Source organism: Quercus robur, chromosome 5 (genome assembly GCF_932294415.1).
Source record: "Quercus robur chromosome 5, dhQueRobu3.1, whole genome shotgun sequence".
NCBI lineage: Eukaryota > Viridiplantae > Streptophyta > Magnoliopsida > Fagales > Fagaceae > Quercus > Quercus robur.
Window position 1 is genome coordinate 6,633,734 of NC_065538.1, and position 20,690 is coordinate 6,654,423.

The following is a 20,690-nucleotide window of genomic DNA, read 5'->3' on the forward strand; positions in this document are numbered from 1 at the left end:
AAACTGAAATGAAGTCCATAAGAAATGGACCAAAAAAAAAAAAAAAAAAAAAAGAAAGAAAAGAAAAGAGAATTAATTCTAATAAAACATAGAACGTTAGTTTTGAATTAAAAAAAAAACTGAATTTTTTTTTAAAATAACAATAAATATTAAACTATTTAGTTAATTGTCATATTTCAAAACAATTTTGAAAAATAACATCTCGAGTATCTAAAACTCGAGTTCCAGATTGAACTCGAGTTTTTAAGTCTCGATTTGGAGAAAAAAAATTGCACTGAAAATCGAGTTTTAGAGACTCGATTTTCATAAATTGCAAAAAACGCCGCTATAGGTCTATAAAACGTCACTATAGGGCTTAAAAACGCCACTATAGGACTCCTTAAACCTGTACTTATAAAAAAATTTTTTGCAGGAAAACGTCGCTATAGGGTTTTAAAACGTCACTGTAAGTCTTAAAAACGCCACTATAGGTTAAATTTTTTTTGCATGAAACTCGAGTTTTAAAGACTCGAGATCTAAAGCGAGTCTTTAAGACTCGAGTTCTAATATGGATCTCGAGTTTCAAAAACTCGAGATGTTAGTTTTCTAAATTGTTTGAAAACGTGCCTAACTAACTAATTTGAATGGTTGAAGGAAGCTGATTTGCACAATACCTCAAAAAAAACTCCCCGCAGTGGTTTAAGGAAAATGGAAGGGGGCATTTTGGTACGCCCGCGTTTCATCCAATTTCCGGTGAAGATCCGCCCTCGTGAGAAGCTATTAGGGTTTGAAATCCCTCTGTTTATTCTTAGTCTGGCATTCTTCCACTCTTGATCCTCCCCGCAGTGGGCGAATTTTACTCGTCGATTGAGCGATATATAACCAATTCTCTCTGGTCACTCATCGAGGCGGTGAAGGTTTCCTCATCATCCACCAGGTAATATATATATATATATATATATATATAGTTTGTTGTTGTTTAATTTCATTTCAAGTATTCTCATTTGCTTGTAACCTGAATTGAATGAACCTTTTTTTTTTGTTAATTAGAACGAAGCTAGGACTCCCAAAAAAAAAAAAAAAAAAAAAAAAAAAATTATACTGATAGTCGGTGGGGGTAATAGTCGGTGGTTTAGTCGGTGGCTTTGGCTATATATACTGATGACAATCTCTTAAAAAAAAATTGTAATCTTTAGAATTCTTTTATTTTAGTAAAGCAGGTGCAGGCAGAAGAGAGAGAAATCCTATCCTATCCTCCGATTGATTTAATGATGGAGATGAGAAAGGTAAAAAAACATCATAGAAGGAGTAGTAGTAGTAGTAGTGTAATCTCATACTACGAGAATTCGGATGTCCACAAGCGAAGAAGGAGGACGGCCACGGCTATTGATGATCTCCCAATAGATCTAGTGTTAGAAATATTGCATCGGCTGGATCTGAAATCCGCCACGCGATGCAAGTCTGTCTCAAAGGAATGGTGCTCTGTTATCACTGATCCTTTTTTTGCTAGATGCTTTGTTAACTACAACAACAGTCGGCCAATAGTGGATCATCGCCCCTTTACCTTGCTACTCCAGTGCACTAATTGGCGAACAAAGAATGGACATCTCCTCTTGCCATTGGAGAAGGAACCTTATTTTAAATCTCTGCCTTTCATTCCACCAATGTATCAAGAACAACGCCACAATGAGTTCAACATTCAAGCTTCGTGTCATGACTTGTTCTTATGCTCTGAATCTGCAGTTGTTAGTGATCATAATACTCCCTTTTTTTACTATGTCATTAATCCAATTACTAGGCAATGGACTGCCCTTCCTCCACTTCCACATCAATACACCGCATCAGTAGTAAGGCGGTGGCGGCCTCGGATTGGGTTCATATGTAACTCCGGTGACATTCTTCTTCATCATCATCAGCTTCAGCTTAGTTTTAGAGTGATGCTCATTCCTGAATTTGAGGGCATGTCAACGGAATTCAAGGTGTACATATTCTCATCCGACACAAGTAAATGGAGTGAGTCTCTGGTGTCGTGCCCGGCCCCTGAAGGATTTGAATTGGCTTCTTTTGCCTTCCCCGCTGTTCCTTATAATGGCTTGCTATTTTGGTGTAGTAGGGATGGCTCCCTTTTTGGGTTCGATCCTTACAACAGTGGATGCTATCGATTCATTCAGAAGCCCCTAGAATTGAACACTTCCTTTGATAATGGGCGCCTTGGAGTATCTCACGGTGCCTTGAGGATATCCCAGATTTCATACCACTTCTCTCTTCCTTTTTTACGCGTTTGGGAGTTCAAAGATAAAGGAGAGGAAGGAGGCAAATGGTGCTTAGAGCACCGGCTGTTTGTTAATGAATTGGTTTTGGAAAAGTCCCCTTGGTTCACAAAAAACATTGTCAAGAGGAATTATCCTGTTGTGATGGTCCTAGCCTTTCATCCAAATGACCGGGATATCATGTATTTGGTGATTCATTTTAAGGTGGTATCATGCAACTTGCGCAGGAAAACACTAGAAGTGGTTCGCGAATTGCCAGATCCTCAATGCTTTTCCCTTGGCAACAATGTCTTCAACTTTGTGCTCCCTTGTTGGCCAACTCCCATTCATTCTTCTCCCTTCCTATAAGTGAAGGCAGCCTATCTATTCTACTGCTTGCTAATGCTATTGCTAGCTTGTGTCTTTAAAGCTTTTTGCCTTTTGGGGGTTTCCGTATTATGGTTTGCCTAAATTAGGCTTTTGTGAATTCCCCTCAAAACTTTTAACCTAGCAAAATATGTATTTGTTAAAATTTTTCATAATCTATTTTTTATGGATAGTGGTTGCTTATCAATTATTGAATGTAAAACTAGTTATTGTAATTTTGAATGAGATGAATATTATAGCCTTGCATGGGCCTCTTCTGTTTTCCTAGTTGTTGTAATTTTGAATGAGATGAACGTATATGTAACTTTTGTTGAACTATCTTGCGCCTTATATAGCAACCACATGTCGGGATAAGGAGTGGAATCTGTTTGTTATAATATTTACTGTCATAGTCGTAGATTTGATGTTTCTTGGAGGTGGATTGTTAATTTAATGCGAGATAAGATTTGAGTTTTCCTGAGGGAAGAGATCTTGGTGCTTTATTCGGAGGCAGGGAACTGAATTTATTGCGTTGGTATTTAGAACCATTGTGAATCTGATTGACAGGATCTAAAAGTAGGTGAGTTTGGCAATTGTGGAGGCTTATTTGGAGGCGGCATGGAATTTAGGAGTTGAATACAGAAATCAAACTTTGACACAAGTGTTAGTTCATTATTTGTCATTCAGATTGTATAATCTGATTTAAGCTAAGCTCCACCCCAGGAAATTTGAATTTAACCCTTAGAAATTAACCCACCATGTCTATCATGGTTGTAGTAAGCCTTTTTCAACTCTTTTATCTGGTTGCTGAAGCGGACAATAGAAAGCATCTAAAGAGTAAAACATTAAGGCTTTATTATCCATATTTAACATGGGTATTGACTATCATACGCAGATCTTAGTTCATCTTAACGACTAAGTATTATTTGATTTATTTCTTAATTCTTATAGCCTGTACGAAATCAAAATAGACAAAAACCTCAAAGACCATACTCAAATGAATTCTCATTTAAGATGGATTTCTCTATTTTGCCGCAAGCTGCAATTTAGCAGCTTGATGCTTCAATAATTGCTGAGAAGTCTTAGTCACTAAGGCCAGAAGGTTTTTACCACATTATATAGTTCTTTAGCAGTTGCTGCAGTTGAATAGGTTTGGAAACAAATTTGTGCAATATGATGCAAGTTTACAATCAAATACAGAATAGTAAGGGTCAAATTGGGACACAAAAGACAAAACTGAACAATTTTTGGGACTCACAGCCAAGATGAACACGTTACTTTGTTTTAGTCTTTATGGGGACTCATTTAAGGGTTTAGATTCTCTCCCCTACTAGAAGAGCACTAAATCTGAATAAAGTAGGTCATTTGAGGGAAAAAAAAAAAGCAATCAGTCAATGCCAGTCGATCAATAATCAGTCAACAATCAGTCCGTTGAGAGAGAGGGGTCTGGGGTGCATAGTTGCCATTTGGAGAGATTTTTTTTTTTTTTTTTTTGTAGAGAATATTTGTAAGGCTCTATTGAGTATTCTTCTTTCTTAAATAGTTGTATAATTCTTTAAATCATATTCTGGTTTTGTCAGCTCACAATTGCTGTATCACATGAATTAGCCCATCTATGGCTTGGCAATCTAGTAACAATGGAATGGCGGAGTCATTTATGGCTTAATGAGGGATTTGCAACATGGGTAAAATTGAGTCATCTCACATTACTGCTTCCACTTGCTGGCTATTGCAATACATTCATTTTCTTGTTTGAATCTGTATTTGATCTTAAATTTCCAGGTAAGTTATATGGCCACTGACAGGCAACAGCATGTTTCCTTAGTGGAATATATGGACTCTATTTCTTCTAAAAACAAATGATGGCCTGCGTATGGATGCATTGGAACAATTGCATCCTATTGAGGTAAGGAAGTGAATGCTTGTGTTAAAAGTTGCAAATAGGACATCATTTAAGCATGTTATATTATTGAGGTAAGGAAGTGAATGTAGTGATGAAATCAACAACCTTTTTAATTTGCAAACTACTTCCTAAAATGGCATGTTTTACTGGATTTTCAAGAACCGCAATGAACATCATCAAAGTAAATGTATTGACACAGTCAACTTAGTGTGTGCGTGTTTGTGTGTTCACATGCATATGCATCTGTTGTCAGTGTCTGGACCACTACCTAGTAGAAGGGAGGTGACAGTGCAGGGAAATATCCAATAATCCAACTCCAAATATTGAAGCACTAATTTTACCATATTATAAGCCCATCTCAATTATGAATTCAATTGAGAAAAAATTGTGAGGAAATTTCTATATAAAACATAACTTTGACGTGTAATTCAACTCTGTCCATCGCATGATATTTGGCATATTTGCAGGTCGAAGTACCCCGGGCTCGTTCAATAGGGGAATTATTTGATTCTATCAGCTACAAAAGGGATCTTCTGTCACTCGAATGTTGCAGGGTTATCTTGGTATGGCACATTTCAGGAGGGATGGTTCATGTTCTTGACTTAAAGTGGTTGGGTTATTTTTACATGGAGCACCAAATATTGATTCTGTATTTTCATAGTAAAACCTTCTATGCAATATTTTCATAATCATTTCTTGGAAAATATATACAGAACTAATGCTTGGCATTTGTTAGTTAATGTCATTTGTTTTATAAAGCTTTAATGGCTCTCTTATCCATTAAGCAGGTTTGGCACTTTATAATTGTCAAGGCTATTATGTGATTTATGTTTATTTCTTATCTTATTATATGTTAACAATGCCATTATAGTCTTCAATTATTCAATGGACTAAAAGAATATATATTGATACCACATGGGCTCAAAAATTTAGAGTGGATTGGGGTTTGACTCAGTGTGTAGGATGCTTTTGCCATGTAACACCTTCTAGGTATTTTCTTGGGCAGAGACTCTTGCTCCAGTGTCTGTTCTTCTTTTAGAATCCATATATGTGCCGTGTCACTTATATTTGTCAAATTGGAAGCTTTCTTTGATCACTTATTCCACTAATAATCGTGGTCACTAATGTGTACAATGTATAATTTCTCAATGCAGTAGACCTTAATATCACTTTTTCATGGAAAATATTCTTGGTAACAAAAATGCTACCATGAACATTTTTCTTTTTTCAACGTGTTCTGCACACAAATTTATGAAAGTGACTGAGGGGAAAGGTCTGAATTATATTCCTGTAGTAATTTGCACTTCTTGAACATGATCAAAATTTCACTGTGTAACAAGTGGATAGAAAATTAACTTTAACTAAATTACATATATAACTCTGTGACTTCTTATTTGAACCAGAAACCCTTGAGTTAGTGCATAAAAAGATATGCTGGAAAGAATACAAAGACAGATGATTTATGGGGCGTTCTTTCAGAGAACTCTGGTGAACTCAATTCAATGATGGATGCTTGGTTAAAATAAAAAAAAAAAGGGATTTCCAGTTATCTCTGTAAAATCCAAAGATAATATTTTGGAATTTGAACAGGTATTATTATTAAGTAATAAGCAAACATGCATTTCTTAAAGGTTTAGAGGTCAAGTTGTTTATCTTTATCAAGATAGTATTATCGTGCTATTCATGATAAGTTCAGAAGGCCATGAGGTAGCATGGAGATGGTTGAAGGTATGCAGCTCCTGCTCAACATCTAATTGGTAGCATGTCTAATTGTGTATATAGTCTGGAAAATATTATGATTGGGAATTGAGAAGCAACTATTTACTTTAAATTTATAATTGTATATATGGTTGGAAAATATATGAATACCTATCTCTCCAAATTAATATCTTCATATTTATAATGTTTTGCGGCCTTCTCGGCATTATGTTCAAATTACTGTCATATATGTACTAGGGTTAGTTATATAGTGAAGTAGGCTTCTTCATAAACTTGAATATCTTTTTTTTTTTTTCCGTTGTGCGGAAAATCGAGTTGGGAATCAATAGCTTGAGAGACTCATTTAAATGCACTGTTGAGAATGATAGAAATACTTATCTCCGGTCCATGGACACTAGAAAGGTAAAAGTTTTGCCTGTACTTTTAAATCACTTCCTTATCAGTAGGGGCATTTTCGAGTTCTATATTCAACAGTGGTGTATGCTCTGTAGGCTGCTTTCATTGTTGTAATGTTAAATGCTAGTACGACAAATAGGAATGGATTTGAGTCCTTACTGAAGCTCAATAGAGAAGCAGATATTGTTAAGATTTAGTAACATTGGAAATAGTATCCTGTCACTTTTTGGGTGAAAGCTACTTAAATTTAATGTCATTCTTTCATCCTTGTAAAGGTTTTCTTGCATCTTGTCCAAACCCAAATATATTGCTCGTGGTTTTAAATTTTATGTTGTTTGATGAGGTATTGGTTGTGCCAATTAAATCACGGTTTTTAACGGCCTCATCTTTCTTGCGGATCTAATTGTTATTCATATAAATATCCTTTCAGGTTCAAGATCAATATATTATTTACGTGCTTTTCTTGACAAGTTGAGAAGGCCATGAGGTAGCATGGAGATGCTTGAAGGTATGCACTTCCTGGTCAACATCTTCGTGATGAGTTTTACTTTTGACTATTACCAATATTTTGGGATTCAGAAAATAATTGGGAGTACGTCCAATTGTGTATATAGTCTGGAAAGTATTATGATTGGGAGTTAAGAGGCAACTATTTACTTTGAATGTCATCTACTGATCTTGAAGTTTCCTCTTGAATTAAAATTTGTGGAGACTAATTTATTTGGTGATAAATGCAAGACAATTGGGACTTTATCTTTGCCAAATATGGAGCAATGTTAACCCACTATTGCATTACTAAGATTCTCACTCTGGTAACTAATTCAGCCTTTTTAAATAGCAATGGTACATGTGTGTATCTTGAATCTTTATTTACCATATATGCAGTTTGCTATGATGCATTGGTTGGCTAGTTCAAAGAAATTCCATGCAATTTGAGCTTATTATGTCCAACAAATCTTTATCAATAAATGTAGTTTGGCCTCATCAAATAGTACTTTGGATACGTTAAAGTTGGAAATTTCAAGTGTTATTGGTCAGCCACCTTGTTGCTTGTTTTCCTCTCTTACCCTGATTTAATCAGCAAGGCACAAACCAAATTCACCATCAGTGTTTTGAATAAATTGTGTAGTGATAACTTTACAATGTGATTTCAATGTAGCAAGAAAAATTAAAATTATTATTTTTAAACTAGTTCACTACTCAAGGGTAATTTCCTTACTTAAGAAACTAACTTTACAAGTTCGGTTGTATTATTATTAATAAATTCAGCATAGACAACAGAATCTCCCTCAAATTTCTCAATTATGTGAAAAAAGTCAGTCATCTCTTGAAAGTGATTTTGCAATAATCACAAGTGTTGCATTTTGACATTAGTGCCCAATTGAATGATGAAATTGATTAATTATCGCCAAAACAATATTCATGTGAATATATGTACTCATTTATAGAAGATCATGCACCTGATTTACTTAATATAAAGCCATGGCAGATTATGATATGGGCTAAAGCTATGTCCATTAGTGATACTAAAAACAGATTGCTCACTCCTTGAATTTTGTCATCTGGCAGTTCTGCAGTAATGAAAAGGCCGATGAGATAGAAGCATTTTTTTGCCAGCCGTATGCATCCTTCATTTACCATGAGTTTGAAGCAAAGTACCGAGCAAATCCGACTCAAATCGAGGTGGGTTGACAACAAAAGGCGAGAGCAATCTCTATACGACCTAGTCAAACAATTAGCTCTCAAGAAATGCTAGTCTTCACTTTGCTTCCAAAACTATATTGTGAATGTAATTATGTTAAGAATAATAAACAACATACATTGCATGCTCAGCAACTTGTGTTATTTATGTAAGGAGTTACATATGAAGAAATCAAACCATGAACAGGTTGCTACCTAGCATCATTACTTCTCCGTTGTGACGTATCTCACATGCTAACTATGACCAATTCCATTACTGCTTTCTTTATTATGCCAACCTAACACAAAAATACTGCTGAAGTCCAAACAGAAATACGTGGTAAAAAAAAAAAAAATGCCAAAGGCCACGGCATGAGAATAAACAGAGTCTGACAATTGTAATATCATACATCCATGTATCTTTCTATAACAAATACACTAGTATGTAACCGAATTTGTCAACTGTAGTGGTGCTATCGTTATTTTTATATTTTATTTTAATTTATTATTTTTGTCAAAATATGTTCATGATAAAATTATATTAGTAAGATAAACAACACTTGATTTTGTGTGTGTGTGTTAATTCTTCAACATTATTTTTTTGTAAGAATTGTGGTGGTTCCTGAACTTGTTTGCATTTTTTTTAGAGAAGTAAAATTTTTTAAGAAGTGTTTTAATTATTAGATAAATGAAATTCCTTCTAGAGAAGTAAATTAAAAAAAAAAAAAAAAAAGTATTTTAGTGATATGGCAATGATTTTTACAAAATTGGCTATGCCAAATCCTGAACGTATACTAAATTAGCTATTTCACTTGTTATTATGTAAGACAATTTAAGCTTTTAAAATTTATTGAAAATTTGAGACCGGCCCTAGTAGAATAAAAACAAGTCTTTTAATTATAGGACTTCAAATTTGTGGGACAGTGCAAAATTAGATATTATTTTTTTTTTATTCAACTTTTTTTCTTTCAAGAATTGTGGCAGCACTTGGCCTAAAAATAAAAAAAATGTTGTCGTATCACTTGCACATTTGCAACAACTTTCCTTCATTTTTCCCCTATTATTTTGGGAGGGTCAAAATGGTCAAATGCTACTATTTGAAAAAATATGTAGTGTTTTACTATTATTTGAGAAATATTTACTAATTTATCATTTTTTTAGAACTCGATTTTGTGAAACTCAAATTTAAAATGGAACTCAAGTTTCAAAAACACGAGTACATAAAAGAAAAACACGATTCCCCACAGCACTCACACGACCACACATTATTTACCTTAAATAAAATAAAAAAAAAACAAAAATCTCTTATCACACATTGCATTAGTGTACTTTGCATGCCTTTCTAACTCTTTTTTATTGGAAAGGGATATTATTCAAAGAGTCCTGTTAATGTATGCCCTTAAAGCATACATTAACAAATTCGTTTTTAGAAAAATTTTACCGAAAATTGAAAAAGATGTCAAAACTTTTTCAATTCTCGATAAAAATTTTTCTAAAAATAGTATACTATTGTATGCCTTTAGGGCACGTATTAGTAAAATCCTTATTCAAATAAAGCTGGCAGTGGTGCTGGACATGGAGCAAAGGGATGATATCACAAAGTTAGTCAATGTTGGTTTGCACTCTTTTGTCTAAGGTATTGGAAAGGGAAATTATTAAATAAAGCTAGCAATGGTGCTGGACATGGTATAGAGAGATAACATCACAAAGTCAGTCAATGTTGGTTTGCATGCTAATAAAACTATGTAAACATGAAATTTTAAGTTTGTGGAGCTTTATGTACAAGGAACTCAAGTTTATGAAATTAACTCGAGTACCAAGTGCCATTTTTTTTTATAGAACTCAAGTTCTAGAAACTTGAGTAACGTGCCAAACTCAAGTTTGTACCCGAGTTCCAAAGTGGTAAAACACTACATATTTTGTCAAATAATGGTATGTGGCCATTTTGGCCATTATAGAAGCAATTAGATTTTTAAAAAATAAATAAATAATTGCGTCTGTATTAGAATTCTTTTAAATTTGTTTTAATTTTTTTTTCAATAAGTCTTTAATAGTGGGATAATGATAGCCACTCGACAAAATTTATCCTATATTAGTGATACCAATTAGACTTTGTTTATCATACATCTAGAATTTTGGACTTGACTTTTAACAAATAATCACTTGTAAAAAATTAAGGGAAGATTTGGGCCATTCTTACATTTTTTACCCTTTTTGAAGAACATTCCCAACAATGATATCATAGAAGTCCGTCGGACATGCCACATTCTTCATTACTTTGCATTGATCTTTCCTAACCTAATCCTCAACTTCATCTACACGTAGACAACCAATAAAATGCTATTCACTCAAATGCCTACATACAAAAATGTATAAAATTTTGATCTTGATTCTTCTTTATCATAATATTTATACTAGATATAATAATAGAAACATTGTTATAAATTTTACAAAACTTTTATTGCACCATTTCATCAACATTATTTCAGATCTTTTATTTATTTATTTATCAAATTTCATTTTGTTTAATATTTCATCTCCTTTAATCATGACCTTCTTAACTAGTTTGACCTTTTCATCGATCTCATCAAACTATTGTTTTCTTTTATATGGTTCAAAAATACCCTCATTAATAAAGGGTAATTTCATTTAGAAATAAGGTCATAAATGTTAAATAAAAAATTTCATTTTGAATCAAAAAGAGAATTACAAAAATTTATGATTTTTTTTCCCTATACGTTTGTTGATACCCATTTTTGCGACACATTTTGTACAAGCCCGATTCAAATAAGCCCGACTTCTTTGTGGGCTCAATTAATGTATTATATTATATTTTATCCTTTTAAGCATGGCCTAAGCCCATGCGACTTATTGGGAAAATTGAGAAAGTGTGGTTTGGAGGGTATGGGTTGATTCCTTCCGGACCTTTTGCATGAGCCCAACCCATGCGTGTTACCAAGTAGGTAAGGGACATTAGTAGCACCTCAGGCTCATGGAGGAGGTCTTGTATCCAAAATTTCTACCCTAAAACAGCTTTTATGCTCTGTGTGACTGTGGCCCAAAGTTTCTGCCCAAACCATTTTTTTCCTTTAAACATAGTTTGCTCCCATTGGCCAATTCCATATGCTAGCCCTCACTTAGGTGACCCTCCCAAAAGTCTGAAATTTCTAACCAAAGGCAACCAATTAAAGAAAACCCACTTTATTTCCAAAATCATGCTAAAAGCATACCAAACTCTTCCCTAAACAAAAGCAACCTAAGCCAAAACACCAAAATAGTATCATATATGAGCAGAGGATGACAATCTCTTAAAAAAAAATTGTAATCTTTAATTTTTTTTTTTTTTTTTTTTTAGTAAAGCGGGTGCAGGTAGAAGAGAAAGAGAAATCCTCCAATTGATATAACGATGGAGATCAAAAAAGTAAAAAAAATCACAAAAGAAGAAGAAGGAGTAGTAGTGTAAAGCTATTTTACAACATTTTTACAAAATTGTTGATGTGGCTAATTCTTACTGGTTTTCAGTAGGACCTTCCATTAAATCACATTTTTACTTACTAATAACCACCCACCACATCAGCGGTTTGTAAAAGAGTTTGTAGATCTAGCATTCTCCTTACTACACAATACACAGATAGAAAGAGTGGAGTAGGGCATCCCCTCCAAACAAACGGCAATGACTTGATTCTTATAAAAAAAAAAAAAAAAGGCAATGGCTTTAATCTTTAAGTTAAAATGGGCCCACTTTTTTTGGGCCAAAACTTTAATAGTGATTGAGTCCACAAAATAGGCCCTACCATATACCAATTATGGATATGCCGACAACCCCAAACGGCCATAAGAAGCCCACCCAAAAAAAAAAAAAAACAAAAGCAAAAAACAAACCGGACCTACCTTAATAACAAAACCATAAAATAGTGAAAAGCCCAAGGAAAATATAGTAATTTCAATCTCCTCCCCTACCAGCCTCTCTCTCTCTCTCTCTCTCTCTCTCTCTCTTCGTTCTTTTTTACCGTTAAAATGTCACTGTTGAGGCCACACTAATCCATCAACCTTTGCACTCACTGACAAAAAAAAAAAAAAAAATCTAAGTCTCCGAATTGAAATTTGAAACCCTAATTCTTTGAATTTTGAGAGAGAGAGAGAGAAAGAGAGAGAGAGAGAGAGAGGAGCATCGCTGGGTGGCTTGCAAGAGCATTTGAAATTAGTGAGGGAGTATGCTCTGGAAGGACTCTACGACACCTCCATTATCTTCTTCGATGGCACCATTGCTCAGATCAACAAGTATTTCCTCTCTCTCTCTCTCTCTAGAATTCTCCCATTTCAAATATTCTCATTTGTTTGTAACCTGAATGAACGTTTTTTATTTCTTGTCAATTAAAACGAAGCTAGGACTCCCAAAAAAAAAAAAAAATTTATATTGATATTTGGTAACCGACAAGGACACATCGGTGGTAATAGTCGGTGGCTTTGCCTATATATACATATAAAAGTAGAGGATGACAATCTCTTAAAAAAAAATTGTAATCTTTAGAATTCTTTTATTTTAGTAAAGCAGGCGCAGGCAGAAGAGAGAGAAATCCTATCCTATCCTCCGATTGATTTAATGATGGAGATGAGAAAGGTAAAAAAACATCATAGAAGGAGTAGTAGTAGTAGTAGTAGTGTAATCTCATACTACGAGAATTCGGATGTCCACAAGCGAAGAAAGAGGACGGCCACGGCTATTGATGATCTCCCAATAGATCTAGTGTTAGAAATATTGCATCTGCTGGATCTGAAATCCGCCACGCGATGCAAGTCTGTCTCAAAGGAATGGTGCTCTGTTATCACTGATCCTTTTTTTGCTAGATGCTTTGTTAACTACAACAACAGTCGGCCAATAGTGGATCATTGGCCCTTTACCTTGCTACTCCAGTGCACTAATTGGCGAACAAAGAATGGACATCTCCTCTTGCCATTGGAGGAGGAACCTTATTTTAAATCTCTGCCTTACATTCCACCAATGTATCAAGAACAACGCCACAATGAGTTCAACATTCAAGCTTCGTGTCATGACTTGTTCTTATGCTCTGAATCTGCAGTTGTTAGTGATCATAATACTCCCTTTTTTTACTATGTCATTAATCCAATTACTAGGCAATGGACTGCCCTTCCTCCACTTCCACATCAATACACCGCATCAGTAGTAAGGCGGCGGCCTCTGATTGGCTTCATATGTAACTCCTGTGACATTCTTCTTCATCATCATCATCATCATCAGCAGCTTCAGCTTAGTTTTAGAGTGATGCTCATTCCTGAATTTGAGGGCATGTCAACGGAATTCAAGGTGTACATATTCTCATCTGACACAAGTAAATGGAGTGAGTCTCTGGTGTCGTGCCCTGAAGGATTTGAATTGGCTTCTTTTGCCTTCCCCGCTGTTCCTTATAATGGCTTGCTATTTTGGTGTAGTGAGGATGGCTCCCTTTTTGGGTTCGATCCTTACAACAGTGGATGCTATCGATTCATTCAGAAGCCCCTAGAATTGGACACTTCCTTCGATAATGGGCGCCTTGGAGTATCTCACGGTGCCTTGAGGATATCCCAGATTTCAGGCTTCCCTTACGACTACTTCTCTGATCCTGTTTTACGCATTTGGGAGTTCAAAGATAAAGGAGAGGAAGGAGGCAAATGGTGCTTAGAGCACCAGCTGTATGTTAATCAAATGGTTTCGGAAAAGTCCCCTTGGCTCACAAAATACGTTGTCAAGAAATATCCTTTTGTGATGGTCCTAGCCTTTCATCCAAATGACCGGGATATCATGTATTTGATGATTCATTTTAAGGTGGTATCATGCAACTTGCGCAGAAAAACACTGGAAGTGGTTCGCGATTTGCCGGATCCTCACATCTTTTCCAATGGCAAAAATGTCTTCAACTTTGTGCTCCCTTGTTGGCCAACTCCCATTCATTCTTCTCCCTTCCTATAAGTGAAGGCAGCCTATCTATTCTACTGCTTGCTAATGCTAATGCTAGCTTGTGTCTTTAAAGCTTTTTGCCTTTTGGGGGTTTCCGTATTATGGTTTGCCTAAATTAGGCTTTTGTGAATTCCCCTCAAAACTTTTAACCTAGCAAAACATGTATTTGTTAAAATTTTTCATAATCTATTTTTTATGGATAGTGGTTGCTTATCAATTGTTGAATGTAAAACTAGTTATTGTAATTTTGAATGAGATGAACATATATGTAACTTTTGTTGAACTATCTTGTGCCTTATATAGCAACCGCATATCGGGATATGGAGTGGAATCTGTTTGTTATAATATTTAGTGTCATAGTCATAGATTTGATGTTTCTTGGAGGTGGATTGTTAATTTAATGCGAGATAAGATTTGAGTTTATCTAAAAGTAGGTATGTTTGGCAATTGTGGAGGCTTATAGTTCTTTAGCAGTTGCTGCAGTTGAATAGGTTTGGAAACAAATTTGTGCAATATGATGCAAGTTTACAATCAAATACAGAATAGTAAGGGTCAAATTGGGACACAAAAGACAAAACTGAACAATTTTTGGGACTCACAGCCAAGATGAACACGTTACTTTGTTTTAGTCTATATAGGGACTCATTTAAGGGTTTAGATTCTCTCCCCTACTAGAAGCACTAAATCTGAATAAAGTAGGTCATTTGAGGGAAAAAAAAAGGCAATCAGTCAATGCCAGTCGATCAATAATCAGTCAACAATCAGTCCGTTGAGAGAGAGGGGTCTGAGGTGCATAGTTACCATTAGGAGTTTTTTTTTTTTTTTTTTTTTTTTTTTTTTTTTTTTTTTTTTTTTGTAGAGAATATTTGTAAGGCTCTATTGAGTATTCTTCTTTCTTAAATAGTTGTATAATTCTTTAAATCATATTCTGGTTTTGTCAGCTCACAATTGCTGTATCACATGAATTAGCCCATCTATGGCTTGGCAATCTAGTAACAATGGAATGGCGGAGTCATTTATGGCTTAATGAGGGATTTGCAACATGGGTAAAATTGAGTCATCTCACATTACTGCTTCCACTTGCTGGCTATTGCAATACATTCATTTTCTTGTTTGAATCTGTATTTGATCTTAAATTTCCAGGTAAGTTATATGGCCACTGACAGGCAACAGCATGTTTCCTTAGTGGAATATATGGACTCTATTTCTTCTAAAAACAAATGATGGCCTGCGTATGGATGCATTGGAACAATTGCATCCTATTGAGGTAAGGAAGTGAATGCTTGTGTTAGAAGTTGCAAATAGGACATCATTTAAGCATGTTATATTATTGAGGTAAGGAAGTGAATGTAGTGATGAAATCAACAATCTTTTTAATTTGCAAACTACTTCCTAAAATGGCATGTTTTACTGGATTTTCAAGAACCGCAATGAACATCATCAAAGTAAATGTATTGACACAGTCAACTTAGTGTGTGCGTGTTTGTGTGGTCACATGCATATGCATCTGTTGTCAGAGTGTATGGACCACTACCTAGTAGGAGGGAGGTGACAGTGCAGGGAAATATCCAATAATCCAACTCCAAATATTGAAGCACTAATTTTACCATATTATAAGCCCATCTCAATTATGAATTCAATTGAGAAAAAATTGTGAGGAAATTTCTATATAAAACATAACTTTGATGTGTAATTCAACTCTGTCCATGACATGATATTTGGCATATTTGCAGGTCGAAGTACCCCAGGCTCGTTCAATAGGGGAATTATTTGATTCTATCAGCTACAAAATGGATCTTCTGTCACTCGAATGTTGCAGGGTTATCTTGGTATGGCACATTTCAGGAGGGATGGTTCATGTTCTTGACTTGAAGTGGTTGGGTTATTTTTATATGGAGCACCAAATATTGATTCTGTATTTTCATAGTAAAACCTTCTATGCAATATTTTCATAATCATTTCTTGGAAAATATATACAGAACTAATGCTTGGCATTTATTAGTTAATGTCATTGTTTTATAAAGCTTTAATGGCTCTCTTATCCATTAAGCAGGTTTGGCACTTTATAATTGTCAAGGCTATTATGTGATTTATGTTTATTTCTTATCTTATTGTATGTTAACAATGCCATTATAGTCTTCAATTATTCAATGGACTAAAAGAATATATATTGATACCACATGGGCTCAAAAATTTAGAGTGGATTGGGGTTTGACTCAGTGTGTAGGATGCTTTTGCCATGTAACACCTTCTAGGTATTTTCTTGGGCAGAGACTCTTGCTCCAGTGTCTGTTCTTCTTTTAGAATCCATATATGTGCCATGTCACTTATATTTGTTAAATTGGAAGCTTTCTTTGATCACTTATTCCACTAATAATTGTGGTCACTAATGTGTACAATGTATAATTTCTCAGTGCAGTAGACCTTAATATCACTTTTTTGTGGAAAATATTCTTGGTAACAAAAATGCTACCATGAACATTTTTCTTTTTTCAACATGTTCTGCACACAAATTTATGAAAGTGACTGAGGGGAAAGGTCTGAATTATATTCCTGTAGTAATTTGCACTTCTTGAACATGATCAAAATTTCACTGTGTAACAAGTGGATAGAAAATTAACTTTAACTAAATTACATATATAACTCTGTGACTTCTTATTTGAACCAGAAATCCTTAAGTTAGTGCATAAAAAGATATGCTGGAAAGAATACAAAGACAGATGATTTATGGGGCATTCTTTCAGAGAACTCTGGTGAACCCAATTCAATGATGGATGCTTGGTAAAAAAAAGAAGGATTTCCAGTTATCTCTATAAAATCCATAGATAATATTTTGGAATTTGAACAGGTATTATTATTAATTAATAAGAAAATATGCATTTCTTAAAGGTTTAGAGGTCAAGTTATTTATCTTTATCAAGATAGTATTATCGTGCTTTTCATGATAAGTTCAGAAGGCTGTGAGGTAGCATGGAGATGGTTGAAGGTATGCAGCTCCGCTCAACATCTAATTGGTAGCATGTCTAATTGTGTATATAGTCTGGAAAATACTATGATTGGGAGTTGAGAAGCAACTATTTACTTTAAATTTATAATTGGTAGTATGTCTAATTGTATATAAGGTTGGAAAATATATGAATACCTATCTCTCCAAATTAATATCTTCATATTTATAATGTTTTGCGGCCTTCTCAGCATTATGTTCAAATTACTGTCATATATGTACTAGGTTTAGTTATATAGTGAGGTAGGCTTCTTCATAAACTTGAATATCTTTTTTTTTTTCTTTGTGCGGAAAATTGGGTTGGGAATCAATAGCTGGAGAGAGTCATTAAATGCACTGTTGAGAGAAGTCTTTCATAAAACTCTCAAGGAAGCAATCCAGCGCTTTCAGACATTACTGAATGATAGAAATACTTATCTCCTGTCTATGGACACTAGAAAGGTAAAAGTTTTACCTGTACTTTTAAATCACTTCCTTATTAGTAGGGGCATTTTCAAGTTTTATATTCAACAGTGGTGTATGCTCCGCAGGCTGCTTTCATTGTTGTAATGTTAAATGCTAGTACCACAAATAGGAATGGATTTGAGCCCCTACTGAAGCTCAATAGAGAAGCAGATATTGTTAAGATTTAGTAACATTGGCAATAGTATCCTGTCACTTTTTGGGTGAAAGCTACTTAAATTTAGTGTCATTCTTTCATCCTCGTATAGGTTGTCTTGCATCTTGTCCAAACCCAAATATATTGCTCGAGGTTTCAAATTTTATGTTGTTTGATGAGGTATTGGTTGTGCCAATTAAATCACGGTTTTTAACGGCCTCATCTTCCTTGCGGATCTAATTGTTATTCATATAAATATCCTTTCAGGTTCAAGATCAAGATATTATTTTCATGCTTTTCTTGATAAGTTCAGAAGGCTGTGAGGTAGCATGGAGATGGTTGAAGGTATGCACTTCCTGGTCAGCATCTTCGTGATGAGTTTTACTTTTAACTATTACCAATATTTTGGGATTCAGAAAATAATTGGGAGTATGTCCAATTGTGTATATAGTCTGGAAAGTATTATGATTGGGAGTTAAGAGGCAACTATTTACTTTGAATGTCATTTACTGATCTTGAAGTTTCCTCTTGAATTAAAATTTGTGGAGACTTATTTATTTGGTGATAAATGCAAGACAATTGGGACTTGATCTTTGCCAAATATGGAGCAATGTTAACCCACTATTGCATTACTAAGATTCTCACTCTGGTAACTAATTCAGTCTTTTTAAATAGCAATGGTACATGTGTGTATCTTGAGTCTTTATTTACCATATATGCAGTTTGCTATGATGCATTGGTTGGCTAGTTCAAAGAAATTCCATGCAATTTGAGCTTATTATGTCCAACAAATCTTTATCAATAAATGTAGTTTGGCCTCATCAAATAGTACTTTGGATACATTAAAGTTGGAAATGTCAAGCTTTATTGGTCAGCCACCTTGTTGCTTGTTGTCCTCGCTTACCCTGATTTAATCAGCAAGGCACAAACCAAATTCACCATCAGTGTTTTGAATAAATTGTATAATGATAACTTTACAATGTGATTTCAATGTAGCAAGAAAAAGTAAAATTATTATTTTTAAAATATTTCACTACTCAAGGGTAATTTCCTTACTTAAGAAACTACCTTTACAAGTTCAGTTGTATTATTATTAATAAATTCAGCACAGACAACAGAATCACCCTCAAATTTCTCAATTATGTGAAAAAAGTCAGTCATCTCTTGAAAGTGATTTTGCAATAATCACAAGTGAAACTGTTGCATTTTGACATTAGTGCTCAATTGAATGATGAAATTGATTAATTATCACCAAAACAATATTCATGTGAATATATGTACTCATTTATAGAAGATCATGCACTTGATTTACTTAATATAAAGCCATGCCAGATTATGATATGGGCTAAAGCTATATCCATTAGTGATACTAAAAACAGATTGCTCACTCCTTGAATTTTGTCATCTGGCAGTTCTGCAGTAATGAAAAGGCCGATGAGATAGAAGCATTTTTTGCCAGCTGTATGCATCCTTCTTTTACCATGAGTTTGAAGCAAAGTATGGAGCAAATCGACTCAAAGCGAGGTGGGTTGACAACAAAAGGCGAGAGCAATCTCTACAAGACCTAGTCAAACAATTAGCTCTCAAGAAATGCTAGTCTTCACTTTGCTTCCAAAACTATATTGTGTATGTAATTATGTTAAGAATAATAAACTACATACATTGCATGCTCAGCAACTTGTGTTATTTATTTACAGAGTTACATATGAAGAAATCAAACCATGAACAGGTTGCAACCTAGCATCATTATCCTGAACTCAATTATCAATTTAGTTGAGTTAGACCAATACACTAGTATGTAACCGAATCTGTCAATTGTAGTGGTGCTATGGTTATTTTTATATTTTATTTTAATTTATTATTTTTGTCAAAATATGTAAAACTCCTTAAGTCATAGGATTAGCTAAAATTCATGATAAAATTATATTAGTAAGATATAACAACACTTGAATTTTTTTTTTTTTTTTTTTTTTTTTTTTTTTTTGTGTTAATTCTTCAACATTATATTTTTGTAAGAATTGTGGTGGTGCCTGAACATGTTTGCATTTTTTTTAGAGAAGTAAAATTTTTGAAGAAGTCTTATAATTACTCCTATTAGATAATGAAATTCCTTCTAGAGAAGTAAAATTAAAAAAAAAAAAAAAAAAGTATTTTTGTGATATGGCAAAGTAGGTCAATTTTTTCTATAAATGGCAAAGTAGGTCAATTATTTATTTATTTATTTATTTATAAAGTTTCATTGTGGGACATCTTAAATCATACTATTCAAAAGAGGTTGCATGAAACATGCATGTAATGGATAAATCTCTTTGCAGCTGTTCTTCCTTCCACACTAAACTGTTGCCTTCATTTCTCACTTGATGTAGTTTCTTTGTAGTTGTATTTAGTAGTTATATACAACTACAACAACAACTCCACCATTTCTCTTTCATTACACAAATGCGAATGCTACATTTTTTTTTACCTTTCCCTTTACAGCTTCAGCTGCCAGGAACTTTATATTTTTAGGCTTGGAAGGTCTTCTATGTTTCTAATGCTTTTCTAGTCTTCTGACTCCTTAGCGATCATCTTAATTTAGACACTTAATGGGAAAGTACAAAGAAAACCTGATTGGTGAAGACATTTTCAACCGCAAACTTTTATAAATGTGCATTTTATATGTGAGGCTGAGTTTTGTTTGAAATTGTTTGGGTATATAGGTTTATGAAAATATAAAGCTTAAAGTCTCACATTCAACTAATGTGTTCGATCCAATGATAAATTAACTGTAAACAACCAAAATAGACAAAAACCTCAAAGACCATACTCAAATGAATTCTCATTTAAGAGGGATTTCTCTA

At 34.2% G+C, this 20,690-nt stretch overlaps 1 protein-coding gene across 28 annotated transcripts in view; it reads left to right on the top strand.

Annotated features, from left to right (window-relative positions):
• The window catches only part of LOC126724949 (putative F-box protein At3g23970), a 172,839-nt gene extending 153,182 nt beyond the window's left edge, over positions 1–19,657 (top strand). For 2 of the 28 annotated variants that reach the window (XM_050429391.1, XM_050429389.1), the window contains exons 3-7: positions 4,377–4,500; positions 4,965–5,107; positions 17,567–17,693; positions 18,118–18,195; positions 19,263–19,657. In XM_050429391.1, the coding sequence (XP_050285348.1) occupies positions 4,468–4,500; positions 4,965–5,107; positions 17,567–17,693; positions 18,118–18,195; positions 19,263–19,418 (537 nt within the window). In that variant the 5' untranslated portion in view covers positions 4,377–4,467 and the 3' untranslated portion in view covers positions 19,419–19,657. Of the gene's footprint in view, positions 1–661; positions 917–1,191; positions 2,878–4,174; positions 4,501–4,964; positions 6,226–7,042; positions 7,121–8,181; positions 8,512–12,234; positions 12,574–12,839; positions 15,041–15,189; positions 15,516–15,981; positions 18,196–19,262 lie in introns of those variants that run through there. The other 26 variants (XM_050429388.1, XM_050429390.1, XR_007655210.1 and 23 more) reach the window with 26 other exon arrangements.
• The last annotated feature ends 1,033 nt before the right edge of the window (positions 19,658–20,690 follow it).